Source organism: Nilaparvata lugens, chromosome 7 (genome assembly GCF_014356525.2).
Source record: "Nilaparvata lugens isolate BPH chromosome 7, ASM1435652v1, whole genome shotgun sequence".
NCBI classification, from domain to species: domain Eukaryota; kingdom Metazoa; phylum Arthropoda; class Insecta; order Hemiptera; family Delphacidae; genus Nilaparvata; species Nilaparvata lugens.
Genome location: NC_052510.1, coordinates 12,335,778 through 12,363,395, shown reverse-complemented (window position 1 = coordinate 12,363,395; position 27,618 = coordinate 12,335,778). Strand labels below are relative to the sequence as shown.

The 27,618-nt window shown below is 34.5% G+C and overlaps 1 protein-coding gene across 4 annotated transcripts in view; it reads right to left on the bottom strand.

The window, feature by feature from the left end:
- Nucleotides 1-25,263, bottom strand: part of LOC111051292 (gastrula zinc finger protein XlCGF57.1-like) — a 76,706-nt gene extending 51,443 nt beyond the window's left edge. For 2 of the 4 annotated variants that reach the window (XM_039432053.1, XM_039432054.1), the window contains exons 1-2: nucleotides 25,049-25,258; nucleotides 20,404-20,499 (exon numbers count right to left, since the gene is read on the bottom strand). In XM_039432053.1, coding sequence (XP_039287987.1) covers nucleotides 20,404-20,499; nucleotides 25,049-25,060 — 108 coding nt within the window. In that variant the 5' untranslated portion in view covers nucleotides 25,061-25,258. Of the gene's footprint in view, nucleotides 1-20,403; nucleotides 20,500-25,048 lie in introns of all 4 variants that reach the window. The other 2 variants (XM_039432059.1, XM_039432055.1) reach the window with 2 other exon arrangements.
- Nucleotides 25,264-27,618: the final 2,355 nt, after the last annotated feature.

Sequence of the window (27,618 nt, the reverse complement as noted above, 5' to 3'; positions counted from 1 at the left end):
CATTGACAGGCCTTCCCCTCCAACAGTTGTAGTACTCTGTCACCTCCTCCCCTTGCTCCCATTTTATCATTCCACATCCACATTCAACAAAATAAAAACAAGTCACGATTGGCAATTATCCAATATTACTAGTAGATAATCGGCTTGCTCAGTTGCTCTGCTGTCTTTTCAATTTTATGAAACGCATACGCACACACCATACAGTGAATCACACACTAGTACAGTAACTTCTCAGATAGGAAAAAGGAAAATATATTTTTCCTACAGTTACATTGAAAAGTGGCCATTGCTGCACTGATTACAGAACGCAAAGACTTTCCGCTCTAGTGCGGGAAAATTTTTTCTGCACTCCAGATTTGCAACATGACAACGCAAAATAGTTAGTAGGTTATAAGGAGCACCAGTGCAGCAAAATCAAAATTAAGTTGGTAACTGTGACTGTGGTGCACGTTTGTCATAATATTGAGGCGGTAGATGACAGCCACAGCCACAGCGAACGCTACCTCATTCAGCACACAGCCGCCATTCAAACACACATACTACATTCTATTTTATTTATTAATTATAAAATTACACAGATATACATTTGATGCATTTCAGGCAATTTTACCCATAATTACCCACTTTTCATATTCAATGGTAACTGTAGGAAAAACATAATGTGAAATATGTGCGCAAAGTTCCTCTGCTGCACTCAACAAACCATTCCAAGTAAACGTTTCTTTCAGTGCAGCAAACTGTCACTTTGCGCACTAGTTGCACAAATAACTATTCTGTGTGATACTACAGTACTCCATAATTTCCCTCTCAGTATCATCTCATGCTGCTGATATCAACATAAAAGCTGTTGTTCCTTTTCCAATATAATTCATAATAAGTTTGGAATTATTTTATTTCTATGAATGCATAAATAAATAAATAAATGAGTCAATTCTATTACACATTGACAAATAATCTGATAATGAGGTCCTTCCACATTAATTTTTATCAATGATTAAGTTGAGGCTCCATCAATTATTGTTATACTTTTTTTTCAATTCAAAGTGAAACTTCAAATCAAATAATTTATTATTAAATCACCATACCATCTATTCATATGATTAGTCCATTAATAAAATTAAAGTCAAATAAAATTATTCTTCATTTCTTCTGGATTAATTGTAACTTACTGAAAACTGGGTATACAGAAATAGTTATTTGTGCAACTAGTGCGCAAAGTGACAGTTTGCTGCACCGAAAGAAACGTTTACGCCTGAGCCATAGGCGAGGGTGGAATGGCTTCTTGAGCGCAGCAGAGGAACTTTGCTCACGTATTTCACATTAAAATTTTCCTACAGTTACCATTGAATATGAAAAATGAATAATTATTATGGGTAAAATGATGGCTTAAATCCATCAAATGTTTGTGTGTATGATGCTGTTATTAATAACAATCTTAATTCATTTAAAAATTAATAATCCAATTGAAGTTGAAAATTCTCAGCCAAAATTCTCATTTTTATTCATTCAAGAATCAGAAAAAATACAGATAGAACAAAAAATTCACATTCAACATACACGGGGCTCAACCAACTGACCCAACTCCCATTTGACCCAACCTACCACTAGACCCAATTTTTTAAAATAGAGAGAAACCGCGAAACCATTTGACCCAATAGACATCTGACCCAATATACCATTTGTCCCAACTCTATGAATATCAAAAAACCAACTGACCCAATTGACATCTGACCCAACCTACCACTTGACCCAACTACTGTGCTGCACTCTGGCAAAACGTCTGCAATGTTCCAGGCTTGGTTACTCTCTACCTACGGTCTACTCTTCAGGTAAAAGTCTAGAAGGCCTTGAAACCAAGCACAACTGTTTTGACAGTTCTTGCTATCTTTGAGGTTAGATTTGTGTTATTTTGTGATTTTGAGGTTAGATCTGTATTATTAAATTTGGATGAGGTTATTAGATTTGGTAGAACCACCATAAAAGCATCTTATCAATCAGTAAATGATTGATGATTATTCAATTTGATATAGGTAACTTTTCACAACTAGATTTTACCTTACTCCAAGTATTGTAGTCTATTGTTGCTATCATAGTTTTTATTAAGTCAGAAAAAGCTGTTGACAGGTATCCTACAGCCTACGATATAAGTTCTGTAAGACAATGGAATTGAGTTACTGTATTAGAAATAGAAATTGGAAATGAATATTTATGGACATTCCTTATAACCTAGGTTAAAACCTACAACATAAATAATTGTAGAGAATGACTTTGATGGAATCTGCCTTAAAAAATTTCCTCACAAGTTTCTTCCCTCAGTAAATTTGGATAAGTGTTTCTAGAATACATCGATTTAGAGTAGCCTACCTACATAGTTTTATGAATATTTCAGAAGCTATGTTTCTGGTTGTACTATTTATTTACTGAGAAATGAACAATTTGCACAACGAAATTTGTAAAAAAATCAAATAATCTCCATGATATAGTACCCTACAATTCTCGGTTACCGGTACCACAGAAGAAGCATGTTTCTTTCATCTGTGCCGGTACTTATGAGACTGCATTTCTCAGTTGAGTTATTTATTGAAGTTGTCGAAGGAGTACCACTCATCAAGAAGGCATTGATGTTTTGCACACCATAAACTATGCCACGAGAGCGCAGCACAGTAGTTGGGTCTAGTGGTAGGTTGGGTCAGATGTCAATTGGGTCAGATGGTTTTGTGATGTTTATAATATTGGGGAAAATGGTATATTGGGTCAGATGTCTATTGGGTCAAGTGGTTTCGCGGCTTTTCTCGATTTAAAAAAATTGGGTCAAGTGGTAGGTTGGGTCAAATGGGAATTGGGTCAGTTGGTATGCACCCAACATACACGCCAGCAGCTTGTTGGCTGAACCGAGCTGCAAAATGGCTGAACACAACAATATGGCTGTACCGACAAGCGCGCGACCTAGCGGGAAGAATCGTACCTAAGTTTGTTTCATCCAGCTAAAAATTACTGAAACACGATTCAGAAATTTAGACTTTTGCTCAAATTACCGAGAAATGTTATGTTTTTTATTATTTCTATTTATATGAATATCAAACGGTAATCATTTAACTTGAAAAAATGAGCGCAACTTGCTATGTAAAAATTGAATCCAGCACAGTTAGCCCGCCTAAGAGCGAGAGAGACAGAGTGATTTTGTTGAGGATGTGTGAAGGTAAAAATAAAATTTTGTTAATATGAAATTCCGTGCGAGATTCTTTGTATAAATTAATGTTTTAAATATAATTCTTTGTATAAATAAATGTTTTAAATTGTTACTATTATTTCATCCTTCTTCCTAATATAGGAATGAATATTCACATTACAATTATTTTACCACTCAAAGTCGTTGTCACATAAAACTTTTGCCCGTATACCAACTGTAGAATATTAGAAGTAAATAAGTCTCAAAGATTAATACTCAACGTGTGTAATCTCTATTAAAACATGTAGGATAGAGTGAATTCCAATCAACAAACTATTAAATATTATAACTGATTTATGTCATCTGTTTTGCATAACATCTGGTTTCTGGTATACTACATCTTCCCCCTTTCTTCTTAAGTTCAATCTGCATATCGCAGTTGATCTGCATGGCATCTTCTCATCGTTTCCTCAACATTCACTAGGTATGAGTATGGTCCATTTACTTTAACGATTTTTCCTTTTTTGTAGCCTCTGCCTGATCTGTCTAGTACCCATACGCCATCACCCTCTCCGAACACCTTTGCGTTGACTCTCGGCTTGCTGTTCCCTTGTCTAACTAACTCTTCGTCTACTCTGTCGTTAACATCTGGTAGTAATAGATCTATTTTGCAGCGTAACTCGCGACCGAACATCATAAAAGCAGGTGTTTTTCCCATTGCTCTCTTTGGGGATGTTCTATGAGCGAATAAAAATTTATTTAGTTTTTCTTGTAAGTTGCCAGTACTTCCTTTTGAAATTCCCATACGTTCTTTGAACGTTCGTACACAACGCTCCGCCAATCCATTGCTTTTTGGGTGATATGGGGTGATACGTGCATGTTTTATGTTCAGTTCTTTGCAGAAATTTTGGAATTCATACGAAGTCAGTTGAGGACCGTTGTCACTTACAATTATTCTTGGGTAGCCAAATTTAGAAAATAGATCTTGTAATATATTGATCGTGGATTTTGTTGTGGTTGTTGACATGGGTATTACTTCGAGCCATTTCGATCTAGCATCTACAACGACTAACCACATTTTCCCTAAAAATGGTCCTGCGAAATCTATGTGGATTCTAGACCACACTTCTGTTGGAAGAGTCCATGAGAAAAGTGGCATCTCAACATCTCTGTTTCTGTTTTCTTGACATGCGGTGCAGTGTTTTACATGTTCCTCTAAATCTTTGTCCAGTCCAGGCCACCATACTTGGAATCGTGTTTTTCCTTTCATTGCTACAATTCCTGGATGACCTTCATGAAGAATTTGTAGTACTTTTGTTCTTAATCTTGTGGGTATGACTAAACGACCCGACCAGAGGAGTATGCCATTTTCAAATGATAGTTCTTCTCGTTTATTGTAATATGGTAGTAGTTCTTTGTTTACATTTGTATCTGTTGTCCAACCACTTCGGAGATAGTTTGTAACTTTTGCAAGTGTTGTGTCATGTTTTGTTGTTTCTTGTAAGCTCTTTGTTGATAATGGTATATCTTGAAATCGAAGGTGGAAAAGATGTGCTCTATTGTTTTCCCCTAACTTTTCGTTTTTTGACTTCAATACATTTTCCAAAGGAAACCTTGATAGCATATCCGCCGTTGCATTATCTGCACCTCTGTGATAATTTATTGAGTAGTCGTATGAGCTCAAAATTAAAGCCCATCTAGCAATACGGTTGGAAACAACTTTTGGAATAGAGTCATTTTCACCGAAAACTTTCACTAAAGCTTTATGATCAGTACGAATCTCAAAGTGTCTGCCATAGAGGAACTGTTCAAAACGTGTTACTCCGAAAATTAAACCTAATGCTTCTTTTTCAATCACACTGTACCGTTTTTCAGCTTTGTCAAGTCGTCTTGATGCGAACAAAATTGGCCTTTCAGTACCATCAGTATATCTGTGAAAAAGAGCTGCACCTAATCCGACTTCACTTGCGTCTGTGGCAAGAATTAGAGGAAGTGATTCATCATAATGAGCTAAAGTATCTGATGTTGTTAATAAATGTCTCAATTTTGTAGCGATTTGTTCATGTTTTTTATCCCAGTGCCAATTTGCTCCTTTTTGAAGTAATTTGTGTAACGGAACGCACAGTGATTGTAAATGTGGAACAAATTTACTGTAGTAGTTGATTGATCCCAAGAAGGATCTTAGTTCTTTGACATTTTTCGGTGATGGCATATCTTCTACGGCTTTGATGTGTTCAGTTGTGGGGTGTATACCTGTTTGATCTATTCTGTGTCCCAAATAGTTTACTGATTCCTCAAACCATTTACATTTTGTGGTTTGTACTCGAAGTCCATTGTTTTCAAAACGTTTTAACACTTCCCTGACTCTGTTAATGTGTTCTTCTCTTGTGGGAGCTGTTATTATTACATCGTCTAAAAGACATGCAACGCCTTCCAAGCCAGCCAAGATTTGATCCATTTTACACTGAAAAGCTGCTGTTGCTATTTTTATCCCAAAAGGAAGGCGTGAATATCTGAAAAATCCTTTATGAGTAGAAATAGTGAGATACTTTTGTACAGAAGTATCAACTTCCATTTGTAGATATGCATCCTTCAAATCAATAATTGTGAATTCTTTCCCTCCTGTAAGTTTTGAAGTGATTTCTTCAAACCTAGGTAGGGGATAGTTGTCTGGACTTATAAACTTGTTTATGGTGGTTTTAAAATCAGCACATATCCGGACTGCTCCTGTAGGTTTCACCACAATAACTATTGGTGAGGACCATGTGATAGGTTCTTCACTTGTGTTTACAGGTGATAGTACATTACTGTCTACTAAACGTTGTAGTTCCATTTCTACTGCTTTTCTTAAGGAAAACGGAACTGGACGTGGTTTTGCAACTATTGGTATGGCATTTTTTGACATGTGGAAAAGTACCTTGCAGTTCTTTATTGTTCCCAGATTTGGATTGAAAACATCAGAAAAATCTGTGATTATTTTATTTACCAAAACTGAGTTCTTTTTTTGTGGAGAGCTTATCGTTTTTTTTACTGAGCATATTTCAGCACCGGGAGGTAAGGGTAGATTGAATTTGAGGACCCAATTAAGTCCAAACAAAGGTATGTCATCTTTCTTTATAACAATTACTGGTAATTTCCTGGAGTCACCAAAAGCATTGACATTTATATGTGTTTCTCCAAGTGTTTCAATGTCAATCCCTGTGTATGCCGTGAGGTTTCTTGTTGGTTTTAAAATGGGACTTCCAATTTTTTTCCATAATTTCTCGTTAATAACGCTGTAAGCGGCACCTGGATCATACAGCATTTTCACTGTGTTGTTGTTGAGTTTAACGTTCACCATTACTTTACAGCCTTTTTCCAGAGTTCTTATATGTTCAATATCGGAAAGTGACAGGTTGTCATCTTCTATTGATAAATTTTCGCGGACCTGATTTATCTGTTTGTCTTTTACAATTGTAGCGTTCCCTACTTTTAGACATGCTCTAGCAAAATGGTTCTTACCTCCGCAAGCTTTACAAAATTTGTTATTTGCAGTGCACATGACACCATCAGAATGTCGCCGGTTTCCACAACGGAGACAATGTGTATTTTTGTTCAATTTTAGAGTCGATTTCTTTTCATATTTTTCGTTGTACTTTTGAGGGTTAGATTCCATTGCCTGATGTTTATCAGAAATTTTTACTCTATTCAAATTTGTAGAACTGTTTTTAATTTCTTGCTGTTGAAGGTTAACGGTTTCTAGCAATTTTGCTGATTCTACTATTTTTGTAAAAGTTGTTTGTGTTGATGCATGCATTCTCAATAACTCAAGTTGCCAACTATCGTTGTTGATGCCTAATATGAACTGATCTCTTAAACGTTCATCCAGGTTATCACCAAAATTACAATTTCCTGCGAGAAACCTTAAATCTAGTTCAAATTGAGTTATGGTCTCACCTTCATTCCGGAATCGTCAAGAAAAACAAACTCTCTGGGATAGAGGTGCTTGTGGTTTCGTGTAGTATTTGTTTAAGACTTCTATCGCATCATTAAATCCAATGTTGTTTATGGGGGTCGGATGCATAGAATCGAAAACTATCTTGAATGGTTTCGGTCCCAGATTCTCAAGTAGTAAGTCTCGTTTTTTTTCTTCGTTTTTGATGTTTCCATTTCATAGGAAAATCTTGAACCTTTCGTGCCAATATATCCAATCTTTGGTTGTTCCGTCGAATGGTTGACATTTGCTGTGATTTTTATTTACCGACTGCGCCATGTAGAATATTAGAAGTAAATAAGTCTCAAAGATTAATACTCAACGTGTGTAATCTCTATTAAAACATGTAGGATAGAGTGAATTCCAATCAACAAACTATTAAATATTATAACTGATTTATGTCATCTGTTTTGCATAACATCTGGTTTCTGGTATACTACACCAACTTTACAGGCAACTATGCCATTTTTTAGCAAAACAATGACATGCATGCCTCAAGCCACAAATGCTGTCAGCAGTTGTTTTGCTGGGGGGAGAGAGTGGTGTGAACTGGTTTGTTGGAGAGGGAAGTGTAGGATGCCAATGACTCCCCACTACGTCCCCCTACTACAGCACAAATCCAGCTCAGACAGAAATCGTCATTTGCATGTACAAGCGCTTTCTACCAGTGATACTACACATTAGGCGAAACAATGTTCTCTCTGATTCCTCCTACTTTGTGGTCTATTCCAGCGGGAGTTTACCATTTTAGTGAATAATAATTCACATCCTTCTGAAATAGACACAATCTGCAAGTTTTCTATCCAATGATGACGTCACGATTTGGTGATATGGCAGTAGATGTTGGCTTCAGAGGATAGATTTCCCAGCGTGTCTATTCTATAACTGGTCTAAGTCTGTATCTTACCGTTTCTGTAAAAATACAGATATTATAGTCAGCTGATTAAAGATTTGATTTGGACTAGTTAGTAGGTTAACATAGCAAAAGTGTGCATCTTTACCACCTCTGTTGAAGGTGTGGAACCGCTGAGTTGACACTTGTTGCAGCAATGAAAATTTCACCCCTACATTGAAGCTGCTATAACAATGAAAGGAAAACTTAGAATAGTGAAATAATATTATATCATTTCAAAGAGAATTCAATGCTCTACAAACCTTTACTGAGCATCGATTTTCACGATGCATCGTTGGAGAGTTATAAGCCCTGAAAGAGCAAAACATAAGATAAAAACTGTTATTTTAACAATTACACACCTTCAAGAGCGAATATCTCGGGAACTGTTGGGAATATCACAAAATTCCACTCAACAAAAAATGTAGAGAATTTATCAAGCTTCATTTTTGAATAGTTAGTTATGTTGGTTGAACGCATTGTTCTCAAGATATGAGCGTGGAAGCAAAACGCTGAAAAATGCAACTTTTAAGCCACCCTCATCCCCTCATTTCAGCAAGAGGTGTCAGAAAAGTTATCACCTGACGCTAAAATTCATGTGCATCTCAAGTCTACTTATAAACAAAGATCTGAGCCAGCTGGTGACAGGACAATAACGCTGGAGACATACGAGGTCTGCATCTCTTCATAGTGAATCATTACATAGAATCAATGGTTGCCAACTGTTTGCAATTGGATAATCACATTTTCTCGAATTTCGAGCTTATTTTCAATTTTAGGTGAAAACGTTACTGAACATTAATTTTAGAGATTTTCATGCTCAATCTTTTCCAATCAAATTTTTTTGTTTAAATTGTATCTCAAGCCTGATATGGAATCTGAAATCAAATTTTGCATAGATGGGGCGGTGCTCCTGAAATTTTTACAGATATGGACTTGTGGCAGTTGATAGATAGAGCTTATCAATTCTGACCAAGACTATTGTATCAATTGCTACCAAGACTATTCTAGGTACAAATTTGATCAAAATCGTTGGAGCCGTTTTCGAGAAAATCGCGAAAAACAATGCCTTCTATGGACGGTAGCTGATACAGGTTTATCGATTCAACATATCAACTTTTCATTCTCATTTAAAATAATCAACTACATGTTATCAAGCAAGATATTATATTTTTCAATAATTTCATAACGAATTTCCATAATTACAATGAAATATTATGTTAGTAATTATCAATTCTACGAAGACGATCTGGCAACAGAGCAAAGCAAGAAAGAGATAGCACTATCCACTTTATTGAATGATAGACAATGATAGCAGTACCATTGCTAATCAAATACTGCCATACTTGTAACGTGGACCTCACTATAGCTGACTTTCAATTCTGTATGTATTCTGTGACCTAGAGTTTCATAATATTCACAGAAATCAACTGAAAGTGTGTACACCATAAGACAGTGTTTCTAGACCTAGGCTATGATGGAGGAATCAGGTTAAGACTGACTTGGAAAGCTACTCAAGGAGAAGCAGAGGATCAAGCTACATGGAGATGAGTTGATGGCGGAGCAAAATATCAACTTGAAACTAATCAAATATGAATTGCTAATTAGTGTTTAGTGAATATAATCCACTAAAGAGTTGACCTACTACAAATGAAATGAATTTGAATGAGTTAATGTGGCTTACAAAATTCTGAGCTGGAAACTGTTTCTCATGTATGTTTCTTGAGATGTCTTTTCAAATTACTGGAATGAGTACATTTATAGTCACAAAAGTTGCAGCTGAAAGGTGTTTCTCCTGTATGTGTTCTGAGATGTATTTTTAAACTACTTGAACGAGCACATTTATAGTCACAAAATTCGCAAATGAACGGTGTTTCTCCTGTATGTGTTCTGAGATGTCTTTTCAAATTACTTGATTGAGTACATTTATAGTCACAAAATTCGCAAATGAAAGGTTTTTCTCCTGTATGTGTTCTGAGATGTCTTTTCAAATCACTTGATTGAGTACATTTATAGTCTCAAAAGTTGCAGCAGGACCAACAATTAGTTTTCCGAGTAGCATTCTCCATACCCTAGTTACTCTTCTATTATCAACTGAACACTTCATTAATTTGTCAATCTTATCAGCCAGTGCCATCTTCCCTTTCCTATTTAGGTGAAGGCCATGCCTGGTAAACATATCTCTTTGCAGGTCTGAGATATCAATAACCCTCACATTACTAAATTCCCCACACAATTTTTTTATTTTACCATTTATTTTTCTAATTTCAACATTAACACAAGACCAGTCAGGCAGGTCATGTCTGACTGGAATTGTAGATACTAAAACATTAGTGAATACCAACAACTGCAGAACAGTGAGCAGACCTCTCAAAAATTTGGCAGACTGGTTGCAATATACATCATTGGCCCCTCCCATTAGCACAACATGGCCATCACTGGTCATATCAGCACTATCACTTTCAACATTACGGGCAATCGGGCTTAATTTTGCACCCGGCATAATAAACCCACTGACTGAATTAGATTTGCCTGAATCCACACTGTTGAGATAGTGAACCAGGTCACGACCGTGACTGTCACTGAAAATTTTAATCTTATTTTTGTTCCGCTTACCAAGATCAGTATTTGTTAATTTCTTCTCAACAGAACTATTTTTAGTTTTAGAAGTTCTTACCTGTCTAGAAACTGAGAAATTATTATTTTTATTTTATTTTTATTTTATTTATTCATTTACAATGGAGACAACGGGTTTCCCCAAACATGTCTCCTTTACAAGAAAATGCAAAATCTTAAAATATAATATATAGAAAACTTATAAAAAATCATAAAAAGAAATAAGGTACAAATGGTAATATTTATCCTATTACATATGGTAATAAGGTACAAAATGATAATATGGAAAAATACAATAATTTAAAAAAAAAAATAATATGAAAAGATGAGATGAATACAAAGCATCGAAAATATAAAATTCTAATAACACAAGTATTAAAAGAATGAAATAACCAAAAATATAATTTATTAATGAGTTCCAAGTCCCAAAACATATGCACACCCACACATACATGAAAAAATGATCGATGTAGACCAGATCACAATATCAATGCTCAGACCAGACCATTGTATAGAGCTTTTCGGAATCTAGCGCGAGAGAACCAGAAGAGATCTAGGTGCCCGGACAAACTATTGTAGCTTCTCTGAATTCTGTTGAGAGGAGAATTGTAATTTCTAAGTGTTCTGGAACGAGGAACCAGAAAAGAAAATTCAGATCGACGAGCCACAGGTGAGATATAAATATTCATTTTAGATAGCAAGTATGATGAATCAATTTCACTATTTAAGAGATCAAAAAGAAAAATAAGTGCTCTAACATCACGCCTAACTTTTAATGATGTAATATGGAATAAAGTTCTCAGTGACTGTTGGGAAATCAAACGGACAAAAACGATTAAATTTCTTATAGATCATGATTCTTAAAAACTTATTTTGAAGCCGTTCTAGAACATTTATTCTATCCATATGATATGGATTCCATATCTCTGAGGCATATTCTAGCAAGCTTCTCACTAGTGACTTATAAATCAGAATCAAAGGCTCTACATCACTAAAGGGCGAACAGGTCCTCAGAATAAACCCCATTTGTTGGTTGGCCCTAGCAGCCATTGAATCAATGTGCGAATTGAATGAAAAATCTGAAGAAAAATTCACTCCAAGATCTTTGAAATTCGTCACCTGTTCCAATGGCCTGTTATTTACGTGGTAAATATTAATGTGCGGTCTCAATTGGCGATTGAAACTTAGGAACTTACATTTGGTAACATTTATCTTCAGACCATTAGTTTCACACCATTGGTAAAAATTGTTGATATCGCCCTGTAAAGCAAGCCCATCATTTACATTCTTGATCTCCCTGAACAATTTGACGTCATCTGCGTACATCAGGCAGGAAGAATTCTTTATAATAGTAGGGACATCATTTATAAACAAGAGGAACAAAAGTGGGCCAAGATTGGAACCCTGAGGTACCCCAGATGCACATATGAATGATTTGGATTTGAAATTTTGAATTTTAACAAACTGCATTCTTGATTGCAGATAACTCTGCAGGAGGTTCACTAAATTATCACTAAAACCCATCCGCCTAAGCTTTTTCAACAGTAGTCCATGACTAATAGTATCAAAAGCCTTGGATAAGTCCGTATAGATAACATCTACACGGCCTCCCCCATCCAAAACTTGAGATATTTTATCACTAAAGGTCATTAGGTTAGTGACAGTTGAACGACCAGGTAAAAAACCATGCTGCTCATCCGCAATGATGCTCTTGACCTGTTTAAAAATATTGGAATGTAAAACTTTTTCGTATATTTTTGAAAAACAATTTAAGATAGAAATTGGTCTGAAATTACTAATATCAGCTCTTTTACCAGACTTAAAAACAGGGGTAATTCTAGCAGTTTTCCACTTCAGAGGAAATTTGCCAGTTTTCACAGATAGATTAAAAATAAAGTGCAGGGGAGCTACTAGAACATCCGCACAGCCTTTAACAATAAATGTAGGTATTGCATCGGGGCCCTCAGAGCAGCCAGATCTTAAAGCACCTATAGCAGTAATAATCTCATTACCAGACACTGTACCTAAATCAACAATCAATCCAGACATCCCAGACACCTCCGGCCCTCTCTCACGCCCTCCAGGGGCGATTGGTGCATCAGCCTCATATACAGATTGAAAATAAGTAGCAAATCCCTCGGCAATGCTAGAACCAGTGAAGAACTCCCCATTTAGTGTCATGGATGACTCCACAAATGATGTCTTTCTCTTGGTATTAATGTAATTCCAAAAATGTTTCACGTCACTTCTGATGCCAGCCTGAATACCCGCAATATAATTATCATATGCAAGGGAAATCCGAGCTTTGAGTGAAGCTCGCAACGTTCTGAAAAGATTATCATAGTAAGGAGAAGATCTTTTCCGTGAATACCTATTTTTCGCTTTTAGATCACGAACAATATCAGGAGTAAACCATGGAGGATATTTACTGCTCTTTCTCTTACTTATTATCTTTGGAATACATTCATCCATGCAATAATAGATTTTCTTATATAGTTCATCCACAGCACTATCCACATCAGTGCAGTGAAATAGGGAGTCCCAGCAGCTGTCTCTTAGGAGACAATATAACCTGAAAAAATCACCTCTAGCATAATTATAACGAGATTCTAGGGAATTATTTGGATTAACCCCGGAAGTGTTCCTGAATGTGAATGTGTGTGTGTTCCTGAATTATGAATGTCATTACAAATTTGTGCCGTACCCTGAACAGTATTTTCTGAATTTCTACATTCTAGTAATCCTAACGACTTGCTAGACATTGTTTTTGGTTTCAGTATCTGACATAAATTACAAAGAATCCTCCATCTATAATTGGCCGCATTAAAATTAGAATCAAAAGAGAGACCCTCTGTTAAATTAGTTATACTGTTTTTTTCACGAAACTTGAACACTTCCTCAAGGAAAAACAGGGCGAATACTCCACAATCATAGTTGTTGTTCTGCTGAGGACAAGGTATATAAGCCAACCTATCTGAATCAAAAATCGAACTTACTCTCCCTATCAGAGCCTCCGCATATTTATCATTGAGTTCACCCATTGAGTCCAGCTTAAAAAACACCTTACCAATTTTATCAAACAGCACAATGCTCCAATGTGAACCACACCAACCATCCCTAGTACTGGAAGGCTGATTATCATTCACCACAAAAGCAATTATATCATTTTTATAGACAATTTCCTTAAGGAAGGACAAATCTGCGTTTTTATCATTAATTATCATGCTAGTTATCGCTGGTAGAACAACATAATTTTTACCTGAAAAAGAATCAATCAAATAGTTACAATAACAGTCCATATCCGTATCAGTCAGAAGTTCATTTTTAAGAAAATGACTAATCCGATCCATAAGTGTAGCCTCACGAGAAGACGTCTCCTCACTCTCAACTCCCGCAGCCCGCACTCGCGATTCACTCGCCGACACCTCCATCAGTCGAAAGTCGAGCTCCATCGAACGATTGATCGCCGCACTCCATTGCTCCTCGAGAACTTTTATCCTATCTCTCAACTGTAGATTCTCAAGCTCCAAGGCAGATTCATGGGTTGTTTGAGACTTATCACAAATATTAGAATCATTGAAATTGATCTCTTTGCCAACATTAGACGGAGATAATAGCAGCGACTCCTCGTCGGTTTCAATAGATGATATAGCCAGACTATCATGTGTATGCGACCCATTAATTTCTCGAATAATAGATTTCTCCAGCGGGAGTTTACCATTTTAGTGAATAATAATTCACATCCTTCTGAAATAGACACAATCTGCAAGTTTTCTATCCGATGATGACGTCACGATTTGGTGATATGGCAGTAGATGTTGGCTTCAGAGGATAGATTTCCCACATTGTCTATTCTATAACTGGTCTAAGTCTGTATCTTACCGTTTCTGTAAAAATACAGATATTATAGTCAGCTGATTAAAGGTTTGATTTGGACTAGTTAGTAGGTTAACATAGCAAAAGTGTGCATCTTTACCACCTCTGTTGAAGGTGTGGAACCGCTGAGTTGACACTTGTTGCAGCAATGAAAATTTCACCCCTACATTGAAGCTGCTATAACAATGAAAGGAAAACTTGGTTGAACGCATTGTTCTCAAGATATGAGCGTGGAAGCAAAACGCTGAAAAATGCAACTTTTAAGCCACCCTCATCCCCTCATTTCAGCAAGAGGTGTCAGAAAAGTTATCACCTGACGCTAAAATTCATGTGCATCTCAAGTCTACTTATAAACAAAGATCTGAGCCAGCTGGTGACAGGACAATAACGCTGGAGACATACGAGGTCTGCATCTCTTCATAGTGAATCATTTAATAGAATCAATGGTTGCCAACTGTTTGCAATTGGATAATCACATTTTCTCGAATTTCGAGCTTATTTTCAATTTTAGGTGAAAATGTTACTGAACATTAATTTTAGAGATTTTCATGCTCAATCTTTTCCAATCAATTTTTTTTGTTTAAATTGTATCTCAAGCCTGATATGGAATCTGAAATCAAATTTTGCATAGATGGGGCGGTGCTCCTGAAATTTTTACAGATATGGACTTGTGGCAGTTGATAGATAGAGCTTATCAATTCTGACCAAGACTATTGTATCAATTGCTACCAAGACTATTCTAGGTACAAATTTGATCAAAATCGTTGGAGCCGTTTTCGAGAAAATCGCGAAAAACAATGCCTTCTATGGACGGTAGCTGATACAGGTTTATCGATTCAACATATTAACTTTTCATTCTCATTTAAAATAATCAACTACATGTTATCAAGCAAGATATTATATTTTTCAATAATTTCATAATGAATTTCCATAATTACAATGAAATATTATGTTAGTAATTATCAATTCTACGAAGACGATCTGGCAACAGAGCAAAGCAAGAAAGAGATAGCACTATCCACTTTATTGAATGATAGACAATGATAGCAGTACCATTGCTAATCAAATACTGCCATACTTGTAACGTGGACCTCACTATAGCTGACTTTCAATTCTGTATGTATTCTGTGACCTAGAGTTTCATAATATTCACAGAAATCAACTGAAAGTGTGTACACCATAAGACAGTGTTTCTAGACCTAGGCTATGATGGAGGAATCAGGTTAAGACTGACTTGGAGAGCTACTCAAGGAGAAGCAGAGGATCAAGCTACATGGAGATGAGTTGATGGCGCAGCAAAATATCAACTTGAAACTAATCAAATATGAATTGCTAATTAGTGTTTAGTGAATATAATCCACTAAAGAGTTGACCTACTACAAATGAAATGAATTTGAATGAGTAAATGTGGCTTACAAAATTCTGAGCTGGAAATTGTTTCTCATGTATGTTTCTTGAGATGTCTTTTCAAATTACTGGAATGAGTACATTTATAGTCACAAAAGTTGCAGCTGAAAGGTGTTTCTCCTGTATGTGTTCTGAGATGTATTTTTAAACTACTTGAACGAGCACATTTATAGTCACAAAATTCGCAAATGAACGGTGTTTCTCCTGTATGTGTTCTGAGATGTCTTTTCAAATTACTTGATTGAGTACATTTATAGTCACAAAATTCGCAAATGAAAGGTTTTTCTCCTGTATGTGTTCTGAGATGTCTTTTCAAATCACTTGATTGAGTACATTTATAGTCACAAAAGTTGCAGCAGAATGGTGTTTCCTATGTATGTGTTCTGAGATGAAGTTTTAAACTACTTGAATGAGCACATTTATAGTCACAAAAGTTGCAACTGAAAGGTGTTTCTCCTGTATGTGTTCTGAGATGTATTTTTAAACTACTTGAACGAGCACATTTATAGTCACAAAATTCGCAAATGAAAGGTTTTTCTCCTGTATGTGTTCTGAGATGTTTTTTTAAAGTACTTGATTGAGCACATTTATAGTCACAAAAGTTGCAGCTGAAAGGTGTTTCTCCTGTATGTGTTCTGAGATGTAGTTTCAAACTACTTGAAAGAGCACATTTATAGTCACAAAAGTTGCAGCTGAAAGGTGTTTCCCCTGTATGTGTTCTGAGATGTCTTTTTAAATTACTTGATTGAGCACATCTATAGACACAAAAGTTACAGCTAAAAGGTGTTTCTCCTGTATGTGTTCTGAGATGTTGTTTTAAATTACTTGAATAAGCACATTTATAGTCACAAATCTCACAACTGAAAGGCTTTCCCCCAGTGTGTTTTCTCATGTGTCTATTCCAATCATGGGAACGGTGTGTTTCATAGCTGAAGTCAGCACAACTGTAGAGCTTGGTCTTTTTGCCAGCCACAAATGGCTCAGTACACTTTTCCACTGGAGAGATTGAATGTGCCTTCAGTCCACCCACTTCTGTTGCATTGGCAGTTCCTGATGTGATGCAGTTTGGAGGCCACATCTCCGTTTCACTCTTCACTGAACTTCCTTCTGCCTCTTGCTCAACTGCAAACATTGATAATGTAAATGAACTAGAAAAAAACTAGTAAAAACATTGAAACTGAGTGATAATGGAAATAATATATCAGAGGTAAATTTAAATAATGACATTATGACTAATAATAATGAATGAGTTTATAATTCTTTCCTTCCCTTTTCCTTTGTCCTGGTACGGTACCCCCAGAAGAAGGGAGTTTATTACAGAAAATATAACAAACAGAAATGAAAAATACACTTATAAAAATAAATCTTAGAAATAAAAAATTAAGAATAATAAACAAGAATGATAAATGATGAGAAAATTCTTTTTCAGTGGAAAATTTCAAAAATTATACACCAGACGAAATATAGATACTCCAAAACCTTCAAAAGAAGGTTTGACTGGAGGAGTCAAGTTTTACATTATATCTTTATAAGGAAACAAACATAGAAATAATAAATTGATATAATCAAACAGTGATCTCAAAATAATTATTTTCAATTCAAATCATATAAAAAGAAAAATAGTTGTAAATCTCAAGTGAATAATAATTATTGATACATTAATAATACAATAATACTAATAATAATAATAATAATAATAATAATAATAAAGTTGCTGGCATACTGCACCAGGACCTGGCATTAAGGCATAAGTTGATTTTTGAGAAAGTCCCTTACTATCAATATGCTCCGACTTCAATCCTAGAGAACAATAACCACAAGCTGTATTGGGACAGATCTGTGCTGACTGACATTCCACATAAGAGGCCAGATTTAATCCTGATGAATAAGCTGACCAGGGAAACAGTCTTAATTGATAGCGAAGTGAGGTCTAAGATTCAAGTCGACGGTTTGGCATTTCTCTTAATGTTTAAATGTTTGAATGTTCAAGTTTTTATATGTTTATATGTTGCGCATTTACGGCGAAACGCGGCAATAGATTTTGATGAAATTTGACAGGTATGTTCCTTTTTAATTTGCGTGTCGACATATATAACAGGTTTTTTGGAAATTTTGCATTTCAAGGATAATATAAAGGGAGAAAGGAGTATCCTTCATACGCCAATATTAGAGTAAAAATCAGACTATAAAATTATTCATCATAAATCAGCTTTCGAAAGATTATAAATTGCATGCCATGACGCATGCAATTCAATATATCAATGTAACGTGGTAAAAAAGCAGTGTAGACTATTAATTGCATGCCTCGTTGAATGCAATTTTTATGCACTATTAAATGAATTATTGATTACGTGCAATAGCGCATGCAATTAATAACTAGAATAACATAGTATTGTCTCTCGAACTTTCTCTGCTTTGAACTTCGGCTGTCCTGTTGCCAGTATGTCTTGAAAGGAGATTAGATTTTTTGATACACCAACCTGAACAGCCATTAGCCGTTTTCACACCGATATCTCGCAGACACGACATACAGACAGGATTTTCTCTGATGGACAGTATAAGAATAAGTGGCTGCGGTTTATAACTGCTCGAGGTCTACTGTACACAGAACTACTAGTAGATGTAGGCATTCCATACTGCCATAACATGGAACACTACTATAGTGAAAAGATTTCCAAGTATCTCCCCCCGGCAGCTGAGAAAAAGGATATCATCTGGCATCAAGAGAAAGTGGAAATCGTTCCAGTCATAATATCTGCAGTTGGATTGATGGGGGGAAAAGTGACTGCAAACCTAAGTCATCTGGGTGCCTCGAGAAACAATATCTACTTGATGCAGAAGGCAGTGATGCTCAACACTGTATCAATGGTTAGGGCATTCTCAAACCTAGCAGCAGAATAATTCATCAAAGTCTTGTCATAGACAGATTTTGATGAAAAACTCACATAGTAATGTGATGAAAATTAAAAATAATAATAAAACTCAGTCATTATCATTTTAATCACTGAGTTCATAATAAGATAATAATAATCATTTAGTTTTATTCCCATTGTGAATTACATCATAATAAGATGTACATCTTTTGAAATAGAATAGAATTACAGAACTTTTTCATTTGGTAATGTGGAAAAGATTGGAAAGTGGTGTTCACTCAATTAAATATGAGTTTTCATTGCGTAGTTTCAAGTTTGTGACTTTACAGAGAGTATTAATTGTAATTCTACTGGGAAATGTCATAGTTACACATTTTCTCTTACAGGATTTACCAGTCCTGATTATAAAAAAGCTTCATGTAAGGAATTTGCCACAATCTAATCACCTAGGCAGACCTAATCAATCAAGAATTGGATAGTGATAGAATGAATCTCACCATATGCATCCTCTTTGATGAATATGAGATTGTAGCCAGGGATCAAATATTGTTGGCTGGAACCATCATCGGTTGGAGAGCCTGCAGTGCTGCACCCTGGCGCTGGTTCTTGGCTGCTATCATTCTCCTGCTTAACTGTCGCCATCTGCAATTTGACATCACAATCAATGAGAAGACAATAAATTTATTCCACACTTGACATAGCCTATCAATCACAAACCGTGACACTTCGGGCAATTGAGAATTGTTTTAAGAAGCAGATACTGAATCAGATGTATTCAATGTTAGTAAAATCCGAAAGTCAAGCACATTCAATTCAAGGAATTTAAAAGAAATCTTCCAAAAAGCACTAATCCAAATTTGAAAACATCAATATTAATATTATACTTCTACAACAAATGTCAGATAGACTACTATAGTATGGTACCAATTCTACATTTGTTATCTTTGGTTCTTTTCATGGGATTAATTATGTTATGGATTGAAGTTTTGTTACTGAGAAAAATAATGAATCTACCAGTAAAGTTATCTACTTGAAACTATTCGAAGTCTATCAACAATATTGACATACTGGTAAGCCATTGTTCAAAAAATCCTTAACTTTACTTTGAATAATGCTCACAAAAAGCAGCTATCATTTTGAATTTAGTAATGGCCTCTAGTCATATTGTTTGAGCAAATGTTATAACTTGAAGTGAAATTCTTAATAGGAAATGAGTTTTCTTTATAACCATGCTTCAGTTGCAACTGAATATACATCACAAACCCTAGCCTTCCATAAAGTCCTGTTTTCAACTCTGAACCTCTAATGACTCTCATAAAATATGATCATTGAATTGATTCCAACACTTCCAAGCTATTACATTTGTTTCTATCAAAAATTTGAGAAGCCATATTTTCATTTTACTACACATTGAAATAACTGGAAAATAGAAATTGCTCAATGACTGATTTTTGGTAACAACTGTATCATCATGTCTCTTGGACCTATTAATTTTTATCACAAAAAATTTCAAAATACATGCCTGAATCCAGGTTTTAACACTTTATATTTGATGTAAGTTACTTGTAAAATCCGTTTACATTTTTGAAATACATGCCTGATTGGATGTTGAATCTGATGACTCATCTTTGACATTATAAGACGCAATTACACACACTCTAGATGCATCTTCTTCCTTCTCAATTTTGATCTGCTAACAAAATAAAAGGTTTTTGTTACTTGAAAACGAGATCAATATTAAACTAAGAAATTAATAGTGCTTGGTATTAGAATTTCGTTAATAGGTGATGTTTATTTATGTATGCTTGACAGAGTGACCTCAATATCAATATGATATGAATAATAGTAATACACTTGAATATCTGGAAATTATTAGTAGTAATGGATAGATCGCATATTGATAAAGACACCAGAGTGACTTCGTCAAGCTCAAAACATGCACAGATCATAATTATCTTCTTCAGGTCAATAAAACATAATCATAAGTTTAGTAGTTATGTAATTGATACTCTGTTAACTGATCACCGAGCTGTGTTGATTGCTATCTCAGAGTCAAGTGTTCATAAAAATACCCAAATTAATTTTAAAAAAGATAGAATTGATTATGATAAATTAATATCATTGTTATGCACTATGATTGGGATCCCCTTCATTTGAGTTACAATATAAATACTAAAATGTCTTTATTTTTAGATGTCCTCAAGAACTATTTGAACCAGTCCAAACGCACAGTGGTATTAAGTCAGAGTCATACCTGAATTGAAAAGCTCAAACGTTGGATGACAGATGGTTTATGTATATCAATAAAAAATCGCGATAAGATTTTTTAGGCACTATCTAGGAATCCTAATAATAATAGGATCAAAAATTCTTATATTGCTTTGAAAAATAATATAAAAACATGGATCAAACTAGACAAAACAAAGTACTATTCGAATTTGAAAGACCTATCTATAAAAATCTGGTGTGGCGCACTCACACAACTTTCCTTGCCGTTATGAAAATTTATCACCTGATGCTAGTGTTCCCGCGCATCTTAAGTCTACTATTCAAAGATCCAAGCCAGCTGGTGACAGGAGAATAAGGCTGGAGACCTACGAAGTTAACTATCTCTTCAAAGTAATAATGATTTAATAGAATCAATAGTTGCCAATAGTTTGTAATTGAAATAGTAACATTTTCTCGAATTTCGAGCTTATTTTCAATTTTAGGTGCAAATGTTACTGAACATTAATTGTAGAGATTTTCACGCTCAATCTTTTCCACTTGGAATTTTTTGTTTAAATTGTATCTAAAGCCTGATAATTGAGAATCTAAAATCAAACTTTGCATAGATGGGGCAGAGCTCCTGAAGTTTTTACAGATATGGGACTAGTGGCAGTTGATACAGCTTATCAATGACTATTCGAGGTATAAATTTGATTAGAATCGTTGGAGCCGTTTTTGAGAAAATCGCGAAAAACCCTGTTTTTGGCAACATTTTCACCATTTTATCCGCCATCTTGAATTGCGTTAGATAGAAATTGTTCGTGTCGTATCCTTATATTGTAAGGACCTTAAGTTCCAATTTTCAAGTCATTCTGTGAATTGGGAGATGAGATATCGTGTACACAGACGCACACACACACACACACACACACATACAGACCAATACCCATAAACTACTTTTTTGGACTCAGGGGACCTTGAAACGTATAGAAATTGGGGTACCTTAATTTTTTTCGGAAAGCAATACTTTTCTTACCTATGGTAATAGGACAAGGAAAGTAAAAAAACCAATGGAAGGGAATAAATAACTCATGTGGACAGACCTCGAAGAAGAAACATACTATTTGATTGGAAACAGATGATGCGGCAATATCTTATGTGTAAATGGTAGCTGATTCTTTCAATAATTACTTCATTGGAGTTCTTACCAGACTAATTTCTTCAATAAGTCCATTGACTCAAAATATTATAGATAATTACAAAACTTGTTTCGAATCAGAGAATGTCTATAATACCATTTTCATGAGACCAATAGATTTCCATGAGATCCTTACTGAAATAAATTCTTTGAAGGATGGTATGTCTCCTAGTCCTGATTGTATCTCCTCGCATCTTAAAAAAAATGCAATTCCATCGGTTCCAGTTCTATATGATATATTTAATGCAAGTATATATACAGGTATTTTCCCTGATCCCTTGAAGATTGCCAAGGTGATTTCTATATTCAAGAGTGGAAGTCGTTCGGATCCTTCAAATTACAGACCAATATCTCTTCTGTCTGAGTTCTCAAAAATATTTGAGAAGATTGTGAGGAGGATTTTTCACTTTTTGGAGAGTAATTACTTTTTTATAAGAGCAAATTTGGATTTCAGGATGGTTTGAGTACTGAAATGGCATTATATAACTTCATTTCACAGATTTATTTGGGATTGAATGCAAGAAATGTAAAGGTTTCTGGACTATTCCTTGCCCCAAGGACCCCTACTATTTCTTGTGTATATTAATGACCTCTTACAAGTTCAATGGCATTGCAACGTCTTTTGCTGATGACACTGCATTCTCCTACTCATCTAAATAAGATCTTGATACACTCCGCCTTTGGTTTGATTACAATAAGTTAACACTAAATGCTGCAAAAACAAATTACTTTAACTTTTTCTTTGCCATCACCACTCGTGTTGAATGTCCCTCTTTTTATCATGAAATTAAATGCAGTAGGATGCAGTGTAACTGCACTGTTGTAGAAAGAAATCAGTCTTATAAGATATCTTGGGTTGGTTGTAGATGATAAATTGTCATTGAATATCCTTGTTCTGGGTCTAAGGAAGCATCTATTCTACCTGTTAAGAGTTTTCTATAACCTAAGCCAATTATTCCCCCAAATATTTTGCATCAACTATACTTTGCTTTTCTTAACTACAGAATGGATTATGGGAATGCATGCTGGGCTTTAAAATACTCTTACTCATCAAATCAATAATTACATTACAAAAAGCAGCTGTTTGAGTTATATTTGGAGTTCACAGACAAACACATTCTTTCCCTTTCTTCAAACAGATTGTCTCTCAGACATATGTACGTCTTCAAAGTCCTAGCTCTATTCTACAGGATGAGTGAAAGCTATGGTCAGCCCATGGTTGAGAGTAATCATTTCCAGCAAACACGGCAGATAACTCTGGGATTGGTGAGATGCCCAAAAGCAAGCTGTTCTCTCTTTCAGAAGTGCTTTCTATTTCTTGGGCCGAAGTTCTAAAATATTCTGTCTACAAAAATTTGAGAACCTTAAAAAAATTTAAATCCAAACTGAAGCCTTGTCTTTTCGAAGCTCATCCAAATGATGTTGAGGAATGGTTTATTGTGCTGCATTGAACTTGATTATCCACCCTTTGAATAATTTTGTACCTCAAAATTTGAGTCCTATTAGGCATTTATAATTTTTGTAATGTGTGTGTTGGTGTGTGCGCTTGAAGAACCAATCGATTCCTGCTTGCATTCAAGTGATATTTCTCTCACTTTGCAAGCTAGTATTTATTCTACTTGCATCAATATTATGCATATAATCCACATGCATATAATTCATTATTTTTTGGTTATGCAATGTTAATTGATATAATATATTTGTATTTTCGAGATGTTTTTTCTATGTTCATTTGGTCAAAATACAAAATTCTCGTCAAATTAAAAAATGTGCAGTATTATTATTTATAAACATAAATAAGTAATATGCTAGGTATGTATTTATATATTTTTATTTTTTTAAAGCTTTGTAATTATATTCTATAACTATCATGCATAAATATATACTATGTACTATATATTCATTTTGTATTGCATTTTAAGCAAGTGAAATAAAATGTATTCTATTCTATACTAGCTGGCCCGGCAAACTTCGTACCGCCAAATGGTTAATGCATCTCATGACAAACTTTAGCTGGATGCACACCTGAGGAGGCGCGATGCAGCCGCTATTCTATCTTCCCACATCATCCTAGGTCTACCTCGTCCTCTCACATTATCTAAAATAAAATCCTGCACTCTTCGTCCAACATAATCCTCCTTCCGTCGCTGTACATGCCCAAACCACCTCATCCTTATCTCCTCAACATGCAGTTGCTTCTTGCTTATTGGTTTGAATGGAAGAACTTACTCACACTGTATAGGGCATGGCGTGGAACGGTAATCTCCATAACATAGCTTAATCTGATGCATTAGGCCTACTATATTTTTATGAAAATTATCCAACAATCAGTATTTACATTTACATCTCAATATGGACTTTCCATGTGCTTAGTTTTATATTTATTTATTAATATTTTACTATTTCTAATAATTTTACAAATTCGATGTACACAAAAAAAGTTATTGAATGTCAAAATTTAAAGCACGATTTTTATTTAGGCTAGGCCTATATAGATTTGAACAGATGCATATGACACTAGAAACAATAAAGGGCATTTATTGGATTGGTCATACTAAACTTTAACAAAATCTTAATTCTTAAAGCATAATGCGGAAGATAAGCCTACAGCTCAGTGATCAATTTTGCTGTCACAGACATGAAATTCACAAACAAGTTATGAATTAGAAGATTTTTTTTTCAATTGAAAAAAATTATTCATCTTTTTGAAAGATAACTTAGAAGCACAAAATTATTATTTTCATCTGCATTTATATAGAGATCAACAATATTCACAATACAGTTGTTTTAGGTTATGATCAAGTGAAATTTATTTCAAAGTAGCCTAGGTACTTACCAATTCATCCATTAGTTTCTTAAAAGAAAAAAGGTGTGAGTGATCAATATTTTATATTCTTTTTTGGTATAAAAGATTAATTATAGATTTGAATTGTAAGGATATTGTTATAAAAGAAAACGAAACTTCCCTCTGATTACTATCAAGAAGAAAGTAAAGCAGAATCTGGGGCTGTGTGGGCACAGAATTTGTATACTGTGGTCGGTGTGACAGGCGAGCAGTGAACTCTAAACTAACTGGAATCGGCTGTCCAATGCTTAGCTACAACCAAAAGTGTGTAAGGCGGAGTGAGTGAGACAGGCATACCGTGTGGGATTCTCTTCTCTCTCGTACTCATACATTCAAGCAGGCTGTTGTAGCTCTTGAGTACGATTTTTCATTTTTAAAGTTCAAAAACGGATTTGAATGAGTATTAGGGCTATTAGTATTAGATCACAACCTTTTCTCTTAAATATTGTGATGTATTTGTCGTGAAATGCGTAGAATTGAATAAAAATACGACCGAAAAATGGTGATGTATTGTGTTGCATTTGGATGCAAGAATGGGCATGTTAAAGGAAATGAAATACCATTTCACAGGTAAGTTGAACATTTTTATTCTGTTAATTAATTTGAAGAAATCTTTTTGTTTTACATACATTTCCAATACTTCTTTCTATATTGATCAGTTTATTTGACCAAAAATAAAACAACAAATTTGGTTATATTCCTAGTAAGTTATACCGTACTGTGATAGTTTCTATGTTTATTGAAAATATCGGCCTACTTTATAGCATCTAAAATACAAAACATAGTTGAAGAACAAATTAATCCTTATTCAAAAAAGAATAAATAATATCTGATGCAGAAATTGTGAATGTTTCCCTACAAAGACTATCATTCATTCTATGTATGATGTAATTTATGGATATAAATTTGGTGTTAAGCATCAGCATATAATAAATATAGTATATTTATCATAATTTGTATATGGTATATTATGTAGGTAGGCGTATCATACATTTTATGTATAATGTATAATATAAATTTAGTGTAAGTAGCAGCATATAATACTAATAGAATCTAATAGTATAATACTATAATCTAATAGAATCTATAAGTACGAAAAAATAAACATTTAATGAATTTTGTGTAAACACAGCTTTACAATAATGATTAATAATTCTGTGTTATCATCATGAGATGACATAATTTATTTTAGGTACCTACTTTTATTTTGAAAAATATGATATTGCTATCAGCTGAATTGTAATTAATTTTTGAAATCTTCCCATTTCAAATAGATTAATTAATCGTTCAATTTACAATTATAAAATAATTGTATGTGTATAATTATATATGTGTATTATTGTTTATATAATTTATAATTATAAAATAATTATTATTTAGCATATTTTACTGTTTGCTTATCATATGGTCATAATTATAATACAATTGATATGTTTCTTCATAGATTTCTTTGCATCATTTCTGAAACTCCCACATTGATTTGAAATGTTATCAGAATACCTAGTATATTGCTATCATTACATAATTTAATAATCCTGTGTTATTGAATCATCATAATTTATATTATTTACCTACTTTTATTGTGAAAAATATGAGATTGGACTATAAGCCTGTTTTTTCATTCCCAATCATTTCATGACAGTTTATATTTGTCCTTGTTAAATAAATAAGAATAAATAAATAATACGCTTCTCTTAAATCTGGCCCAAAGTTATTCCCATGCTTGTGAAAAGTTGACAATACTAAAACTACTGCAGTCACAAATAAAAAATTCTTTTCTTTATTAATATTCAACCTATTTCATTATTTTTGCTCTCAAAAAGTTAACAATGAACTGCTTAATAAAGGGAAAATAACGCTTCCGTGGAATAAGACATACAATATAGGAATAAAATAGAAATTGAGACTGTGCAATGCATTCTCCCATAAGAGCCAATGCGTAACAAAATGAACGAATCCCACAGCAATGCGGGTTGCCTATCTTTACCAGCTGCCTCACTTTTTTTGTGTTGCTAGTCCATTCCAGTTAGTTTAGAGTTCACTGCAGGCGAGTCTCGCCTGTACCTCTCAACTGCGCAAGCGTAGTATCTGCTTGAGTAACACATTCGTTGGAGCAGTTTGTTACCGGCTCCTTGGAAAAATAACAGTTACTTCGTTCTCGTGAACCAGTGAACAATAATGAGCAAGTACAGTCGGCAAACATTGTGAATCAGTGTAGCCATCATGTCTGAGAAATCATTCCATTTGAATCGTAGTTTATACAAAAAAATGTTCAATATTTATAGTTTGCAGCAGCATCTTCAAAATGTTTATAAAAGAAAAAGGGCTGCAAAAGAAGGAGCAATATGTCTGTTCAAAGACTGCAGAAAAACATTCAGAGTCAATGGAACACTTGACAGAGAAGGATGCATTTCAGCCATACATAATGTGGAATAATTTAAAAAGAAGGCAATATAGGTAGGATTATTCTACAATATTTCTTCCAATATTCTACAACATTTCCATATTCTACAATAAGGAAACACTGTTTTTTCAGTATTCGATTTTTGACATGACAATGT